At 37.0% G+C, this 9069-nt stretch overlaps 2 protein-coding genes across 2 annotated transcripts in view; both read left to right on the forward strand.

Moving 5' to 3' along the window:
* LOC111455450 overlaps window positions 1-9069 on the forward strand; it is a 33516-nt gene that overhangs the window by 3605 nt on the left and 20842 nt on the right. The window lies entirely within an intron of this gene.
* Window positions 2499-6030, forward strand: LOC111455448 (transcription factor bHLH143-like). Its single transcript, XM_023097137.1, has 4 exons — window positions 2499-2647; window positions 3088-3653; window positions 3771-3934; window positions 4044-6030. The coding sequence occupies exon 4, from the start codon at window positions 4062-4064 to the stop codon at window positions 5172-5174; it is 1113 nt and encodes a 370-aa protein (XP_022952905.1). The 5' UTR covers window positions 2499-2647; window positions 3088-3653; window positions 3771-3934; window positions 4044-4061; the 3' UTR covers window positions 5175-6030.

Below are 9069 nucleotides of genomic sequence, written 5' to 3' on the forward strand. Positions count from 1 at the left end.
TATATATATATTTTTTTTTTTTTTGTGTAAGAAATCGAGTTGTTTTGGTAAGTTTCAAATGTGTAACGTTGCTTTAAACCTTACACGCTTTGTTTATGCGATATAGTTTATATTATAATTCTTAAAACTTTTCAATGTACTATTATGAACCGATCGATTAAATTTTCAAGTTTGACTTTTGGTAAAAGGAACATTTTGGGTTGAACTAAGACCTTCGTAGTCGAGGAAAAATGGTTTGTTTTAGGTTGCTTTTAAAGTAAGTGACTTTACTACGAGAATGTTTTTGTGAGACTCGAGTAGAGGAGGAGAATATGAATGAACTGAGACTATATTTATATATTGTTTAAAATTTTTTCTCATACCATCTTCGGGTCCATAGCTCAGTGGTAGAGCATTTGATTGCAGATCAAGAGGTCACCGGTTGGGCCCTTTTTATTTTTAAATTTTAGTCATGTTATTTTTTAACGTGCTTTATTAGCTTAGGTAATAACTTTCAACTAATGGTCACATTCATTCGAATATGGTTTAAGTTTATTCATGTACCCCTCCTTTATTCGAGTGTCACATGCCCACCGTTCCTCGTCATACCACATCTTATTAGGAAAGATACCACTCTAATAGCATTTGTAACGCTCCATGTCTAGGATTCAAAATCCTGATTCGACATTTGATAGCCTCAAATCTTTGTTTTATCCTCAAGATCACTCTCATTTGGATATGGTCTCGGTTTCTTAATATTCCTAACGGTTTGTAATTTAAAATACATGAAAAGAGGCTAATAGAAGACATAAAAATTATGGACCTCCATGACCGGCTTTTCTACCTTGTCATCACTATCATGCCACGACTTTCTTAGAGGGTTCCATGTTCACCCCTTCTATTCTTGCGTGTTTAATAAAATTGGAAGAAATAAAAGAGTATGTAGAACAAGAATCAAACAACATCTATAAAAAGTGTCAAACGATAAACAACGTATCTATGACTGCAATGTTTGAGGCCTCGACCTCCTATTGAGTATTGGCATAAATTTGACCCTATTGTTGGGCCAAATCCGGAGGTGGGGCTTGATCACTATTTGCTAGTTGACTAGTACCCACAATCATCTGTTTCTAAGTGCATCACGAGGCTATAGTATCGGCCATATGGCAGTTGAAGCACACTTTATTCTTAAACCTACATTGTCCCGAGTGGCGTCATCTACAGTTAGTACAAAGTGTCTTCTCACGACAACGTTCGTGTGAGGACCACGACGACAGGTCCTAACCAAGAGTGCAAAGCATAACATGAATTTCTTATTATAGGTTGTTAAGGGCGCTTAATGTCTCTGATTCCCATGCATGCTAACTCTTTGGTCGGAAGTTTAGTTTAAGGAGAACAAGGACAGCACTACTTTGTTGGCTGCGCTGTTCGAGGAGTCTAAGGATGATTAAAATTGGGTTGGGCCACTGAAGTAATCGAACTCAGGTTGGGACTTGGGCCCACGCGAGTTGGGCCTAGTCTCAACTCATTCGGTCCTTTATCCATTGAACTCGTACTCAACCCGAACGGGATCCAATTCAAAAAATACAACTCAATGGACCCTGAAATGCTATCTAATCCAACCCAATCCTTATAATTCGGTTGGGTCGGTTTGGATTATCAAATTCTCGTGTTTTCTTTTGCTCTACCTTTTATAGTCTCTTTCTTTAATGGTTAATTCTCGGACTATGAACTTATTTAGGTTAGGTTGAATTTAATTCAAATAAATAAAATTTTTACAAGTTGGGTTAGGTTCAAATAACTTAAAGTTTTATGGGTTGGATTGGTTAATGGGTTTCGGTGATACTCGACTGAGTTAAACCAAACCACGCCGCCATCATCTATGATCTTCGTCACGACGTCACGCCGCCGCCGTTATCTGTACATGAATATCTTACCTTTACGTGAAATGTAAGAGTAGTACATGACTGGAGTATTTAATCCAAATATTGGAGTTTAAAAATGCATACACATGCAACATGGTGAGACTTATCCTTTTAACATAACCTTAAGTAGACAAGATTTGATATATAGTATTTCTCTACACATGACTCACGCATACGAGTTTGGGGTCACTAGGCAGGCTCGCACACATCTTAGGTCTAACTCGTTGGGCTAGCACTCGCTAACGAGCTCTATGTAGAGCACCATGGAGGGAAAAGATCCACATAACATCTGATAAATAGAATGTCAGAAATCATAATGTGTGTATCCATACTCATCATAGTAAAGAAGTATTTCGATGCACATGTAACACAAATATGCATGGACGTTCCCTAATATATGTCAACGGGTTGTTAAAATACTTTTAAAATAAATAATATTTTTTTTTTGGAAAGTTTGGAAGATATTTTTATTTATATATCAGCAAAATTTTAAAATAAAAAATGTAAGAAAAATAGAAAAGGAAGGGGTAAAAGGGTCATTTAGAGGAGTGCGTAATGTTGACTTGACATCCTTTATCAGTCTTGGATCTCTGGACATTAAGCGTGCATTTCGTCTTCCCATTCTCCACTGTTCTTCTACAGTTCCCTCTCCTCTCCTCTCTGCCTTCCATTTCCTTTATCTCTAACCTTTTCAATCTCTTTTTCCCATTCCCCTCTCGATCTTTCCACGATTCGGCTAAAAGGTGAGCGCCTGCTTGATTCTTCGGTTTCTTCTCCAATTCCCCTTTTAATTCTGCTTTTTCATTTCATTGCTTTTCTTTCTTTTCTATCTGTTTCCTTCTTTTGCTCGTTGGATTCTTTGAATTTTTCTGCTATTGGAAAAGAATGGTTGAATTCCCCTTTTAAGACTGGCGGCATTAATGGGTTTGATTTGTCTTTTGCGATCTTTGAATATATCGATGTAATTCTGTGTTTTCGTTTCTAGTTTGATTGTGGAAGTAACGATCGCTTTTCGGCTGAGAAAATTTAAATAGTTCAAAATTGAAAATATGCTTTCGTTGATGCTCCCTGTTGGGAATCGGGATTGTAGCATTTCTTCTGTAGTTCGTAGTTCTAGTACTCAGTGATTTGGTGGTGGAGGCTTTAATGATGAACACTCGATTGCTATCTTGCTGTTTTGCAGGTAACTTAGGGAAGTGACTGGGAGCCATATAAGAACATTAATATGCCTTGGTCGGGTTCTACTGTGGATGTGTTCCACAAAGTTGTGCGCCTGAAAATCTGTTGCTGGGTTATACTATAATTCATTTCTTGTCCCATTGAACATTTCTTACTTCAGTTCTTATCAGCTTCATATCATCTAATCATGGGATCCAATCACTTTTTCATCATTGCCTCTGATATATACATCAGCTGAAGCCAATTTTAGGACTTCAATCTGTTTTTCTTCTTAGTTTATTTAAGATTTCTGATTCTGTAATTTTGTTTAGTTCCCCTGTGTTATGTTTGATGGTTGATGTACTCTGAATTTTGACGAACCCGCTTGGCCTTTGTTACATTGTGTTGTCCCTTCTGGCTCATATTGTTTTCATCATCCTTAGCTTAGTAAAGGGTTAAAGAGTAGTTATGGTGTGCCAATCAGCGAGCCAAACACGATTTCGGTCTTTGAAATATGAAAATGGGATTGCTGGGAAGCCAACAATAGTTGTTAAAGTGATTGCATGTTTTCAACCTCCACAGAATTGCCAGGTATAACCCTTTGATTTCTCTGTATGTATTCGTGGTTTATTAGTTTTTGTCACTGAAGATCATTGGCCTCCTGAAACCCTTATGTGTAATTTGCTGTGTGTTTTTTTTTCTCTCCAGGCTGAGTACTTCCGTCAGTTGCTCAAACCTGTCACGTAGATCGATTTGCGATTTTTACGATAATCTTGAGCTGAAGTTTTTCACTTTTGTTCTTTTAATTGTTTGTTTCTGAAAGAATCAGCGCATAATTGAACAGCGGAAATCAGAGACATATTAATCTTGTGGTAGGTTTTACCAGTCTTGCTTATTTACCGAACCTGGAATGATCTCGAGCAATTTTTGTTTTTGGTTACTTTCTGAAAAATTGTTTTTTCATTTCATTGTCTATGTTAGGTGATTGTTTTTTGTTGGATGGTTAAGACTGGAGATTCTTGGCCTCAATCTGGGCATTCTGCTGGGAACCTGCCCAAATTTGATTGCATGAACGAGTTGTTAAATCTCAGATTGCGATGTCTGAACCGAGACACTTGTATCTCGTCTGCACAAACGGAGTTTTGGGGTTCTTCTATTCAACAGGCTGGTTTGAATTCGGAACCGAGGAATGTGTTGCCTTATGGCTCTCCGTCTTATTCGAGGACGATGCGTCCCAATGTACTTCCATGCTTTTTGAAGAAACAGTATGATTCATCTTTGGAACTTGCTCAAATAGCTTTACCTGGTTCAAATACTGAGTTTTCCAAGAGGAAATTCATTATCTTTGATCAGTCTGGAAATCAAACAAGTGTAATGTATAGTTCTGGTTCTGCTCAGATCCCCTTGTCGATTAGTGCGAAAAATTGCAGTCATGGCTTAAATGATGATGAAGAAGAAGAAGCTGCTAGAGATTTTGATATAAAAAGTTATTTATATCACAAAAGTCCTTCGACAAATGGAATTGTTGCTGGTGAGGAGAGCGAGATGCATGAAGACACTGAAGAAATAAACGCTTTGCTTTATTCAGATGATGACAATCACTGTAGCAGTGATGATGAAGTAACTAGCACTGGTCATTCTCCACCGCTGATTAAGGAACTTTATGATAAACAAATTGAGGAAATGAATGAAGAAGTTGCTAGTTCTGATGTCCCCAGAAAAAGGCAGAGATTGGTAGATGGTAGGCACAAGAACTTGTCAGATGCCCCTTTTTCAAAGAAAGTTGATGCATTTAACAACTACGAAGTTGATACGAAATTGAGTTACTCTGGCAACGATAGCCAAGGACATCTAATGGATTACGGTTTGGGGAAATTTTCATCGAAACAAGGTAAGTTACGAGAGACTTTGAAACTTCTTGAAAGCATGGTTCCTGGTGCTGAGGGCAAGCCCCCGACGTTGGTCATCGATGACGCTATAGACTACTTGAAATATCTAAAGTTTAAAGCAAAAGCTATGGGGTTGGCTGCCACGCTACCTCGCAGTGATGTGGGTCAAGGATGTCAGGATGGGAAAGCAAAAGTGACGAGCAAAGATTTCTTTCCAGAATGATTGTTGAATTTGAAAAGTTGGGTTGGGTAGCTTTTATGGGACCCCATGGACATTAAGGGGTTGTATTATTGGGCTACTAAAGGAATTTAAGTAATATGCAGACACTGCTCTTTGCTTGCTGCCGTTGAAGACAAACTGGGTAATGTTGACTAGAAATGATGATTTACTTGCTTTTGGGGCACTAAAGATTGGAGGAATCACTGGGATTTGACAACTTAGGAGGTGACAATGGAGGGATTTGTTGTGTTTTTTTGAGGGACCCCATGAATTTAGTGCATGCGCATTTGGTAACTTAGGCCCCACGGTCCACTCAACTCGACTCGACCCGCGTTCTCTATATTTTTCTCTGCCTTCTCTTTAACTTGTATGAATATATTATAAAGAAACACAGCAGATAATGTAAGAAATTGGAAAAGTGATCCAAGTGCAAGAGATTGTGAGAGTGTAGCAATGCGTTTCATGATGATATGGTGGGAGCTGCGCTGGAGTTGCCCTTTAATCAAAGATATGCTCTAAAGGTAAGCTTGTTTTTCTCTTTTTTCCTTGCAAAGTGGGAAGTGATTGCTTTTTGTATAGAAAGTTGTGGTGGTGGTGGTGCTTTGCTGCTGCTTGTGTGAACTTCCCCTCTGATGTTGGCTTTAGTTTTTAGATTTTGTTGTTTTTGATGGTCACTGTGGCCTTCCCTGTTGGTTTGTGAGTTTGAGTTTGAAAATGATGAATAATTTGTGGATGAATGTGTTATTGTTCTCAGTTTTCTTTGTTTAATTCTGTCTGGTTTGCTTTGTTTGTACTACTCCCACTTCTATGTAATAATGATAATTGGATTTTGATGAAATTGGAGCTGTGTTTCTTGTGAGTTTTATGGATTTTTCTGTTGAATGGAAATAACTTTTTGATTAATTGTGGATGGGACACTCGAAAACATCATTATCATTAGTTATGGAACACGATTTTGATTAGTATTGTTAGAATCCTACGTTTGTTGGGGAGGAGAACGAAACACCATTTATAAGGGTGTGGAAACTTTTCCCTAGAAGACGCGTTTTAAAACCTTGAGAGAAAGCCTGAAAGGGAAAGCCCATCTGCTAGTGGTGGACTTGGGCCGTTACAAATGGTATCAGAGTCAGACACTGGACGGTGTGCCAGCGAGGAGGCTTTTCCCTGAAGGGGGTAGACATGATACAGTGTGTCAGTAAGGATGCTGGGCCCGAAGGGGGTGGATTTGATGGGATCCCACAGTACAAATGGTATTAGAGCCAGACACCGGACGGTGTGTCAGCAAGGAGACTCTTCCCTGAAAAGGGTAGACATGAGGCGGTGTGCCAGTAAGGACGCTAGGCTTCGAAGGAGGTGGATTTGGTGGGGGTCCCACATCAATTGGAGAAAAGAATCGAGTGCCAACAAGAACGCTGGCTCCGAAAGGGAGTGGATTGTGAGAATCCCACATTGGTTGGGGAGGAGAACGAAATACTCTTTATAACGATGTGGAAACCTTTCCCTAGTATACGCGTTTTAAAACATTGGGGAAGCTCGAAAGGGAAAGCCCAAAGAGGACAATATCTGCTAGCAGTGGATTTGGGCCGTTACAAGTATTGTCACAAAGACGAGTTAATATCTACTCTACATGAATTGCATAGACGCTATGAGGCTTATTCTTGCACAACTACAACCGAATAAATGAGTAGGTATTTCCTCTGATCACAATCTAATGTTTCATTGATAAACCATTCTTTTAACGCGGGTGGAGGCTACATCAGTTTCTAATTACATTGACGCATATTTATCCAAAAAACGCTTTTCTAAAGTTCTTAACATGCATTTTCTAACCATAAGGTAAGGAATGCTTGCATGCTGCACGTCCTACCAATTCCTACAAGTATTACCTGCCTAAAGCCTGTGTGGTTACTTACTTAGATGATAAGTGTCTTCCCGAACTAGTTTTTCCGTGTACTAGGAGCTTCAAAATTTTTGAAATCTCTCTCGTCACCTATGCAATCGACTTATTCGTCGAAATTTCCAAATTCTCAAATCAGTTTTCGATTCTTTTATATTTTCTTTGAACGATAATTGTAAACTCTTAATCCATCTCTACTAAGGTACTTTTTCATAATTTTTAGTCAATCATAGCAAGAAATAATCGAGTCCAAGATCGTCAAAAACTAAAACTTAAAAATAAAAATAAAAAAGCTTATTGATGTTCATCGGAATTCAATTTTCCGGTCCAAATCAACTCTGACTTCTTTCATAAAACTTCTGCATAATTCCTCCAATATCAACTTACTAAATACTCATAACTTAATTCCAAGAAAAACTCTCGAATTGGAAGAAAAATCGGAATCATCCCTTCCGTAAGCTCTTTAGAGTTTAGAGCATTTAGAACGCATTTCGACTTTCTCTAACTCTCTCTCTCAACAATCCCTAAACCTTCATATTCATTTCTCCTCTTTTTCTTTCTTTCGTAAGTTTGAATTTAGAACGAGAAATTAGGTTCTTAATTTCTTGTTCGAGTTCAGTGTTACACATACATACATATGGATTTCTCTCGTTCGTATACGATCTCGAATAATTCATTTACTATTTCTCTGCTAGAACATCACATACTCATCCTATTAAAGGCATACATAACATTTCAAGCCCAATATTTAGATTAGATTTGGCTACGAAACAAGTACAACCTAAGACGTTAGACAACACATATCTTCAAAGAATCTTCCAAGTTTGATGTGTTATTTTGAAAATACAACTTTGGACAGACATAGATGGGAAACTAACATGCATATGTTTTAAGTCTAAACTTTTATGTTCCAAGTTTCTAAGTTCTCGTACAACAATTATTGGGTTTTTGAAATTTATACACGTTTTTGTCATAATTTGTTTTATTTTAGTTGTCGAAACTTGATTTGGATTTTGAAAATATTTATAGAAATATTTTGAAAACAGAAACAAAAGCGTTTCATGCCCTAAGTTAACTTTACACGATTAATCATTTGATAAAAATTCAAATATGTGTTTAGATGTAATAATTAGTCTACTTCGTGACGATAGTGCTTTGAATACTCGTCAAGAAAAATTTACTTACGAAGTTGAGTGAAAAAAGGACAATTGTCACGTTAAAACCTAAATGTTTCTTTGGCTACTTTTCTTTGGAAAAAATCAACCACAATTCTAATAAGAGGGTTTGTTAAAAGTTAGTGATGTGGGTGATAAATATATACCAATAGTGTTCATTAAAAGAAGTTACATCTTTGGAAAATTTGAGTTGCACTCAAGTGGTCACTCGTTTAACGTGTCTCGGTTAATATCTCATAATCATATTTCACCGATAAACTTAGCTAAAAAAGAAACTCCATAACCAGCATCGAAATTTCCTAATACTTGGATCAAACAATTAAGTAGTCTTTTTTTTATTTTATTGAAGTGATTGTTGGGGTAAGGGGTCGTACTCGTTATTTATATCTTATCAGATAAAGCTATATTGTAGTAAACTGACTCATATCTATCCAATTTGATAATGCTATATAGACTAAACTGAATCATATTTATTCATAGTAAATTAAACTATATGTATACTCGAAAATATACTTATCATCCATATAAAATTTTAGTCAATATTTATCCTTACATTTTCTCTTCCATGTCATTTGTCTTATTTACTATTCTTTTTGTTATTTTTTCTAGCATTTTTCTCTCTCATGTTCTTCATGTTCTTGTTTCGTGTTCTTGTTTTTTGTGTTCATCTAGGTGTATGCATGGTTGTGCCATCCTAATAAAAGGAGAGGATGTGAGGATGTGGATAGTCCTCACAAGAACTCTCAAACACACCCTTTGATGAAGTTTTTCAGTTCACAAAAAAAAAAAAAAAAAAAAAAAAAAAAAAAAAAAAAAAAAAAAAAAA

Source organism: Cucurbita moschata, unplaced genomic scaffold (genome assembly GCF_002738365.1).
Source record: "Cucurbita moschata cultivar Rifu unplaced genomic scaffold, Cmos_1.0 Cmo_Scf00017, whole genome shotgun sequence".
NCBI lineage: Eukaryota > Viridiplantae > Streptophyta > Magnoliopsida > Cucurbitales > Cucurbitaceae > Cucurbita > Cucurbita moschata.

Bases quoted from the DNA above. Each gene is read 5' to 3' on its own strand.
- LOC111455448 (XM_023097137.1), top strand. From the start codon at position 4,062: ATGGTTAAGACTGGAGATTCTTGGCCTCAATCTGGGCATTCTGCTGGG.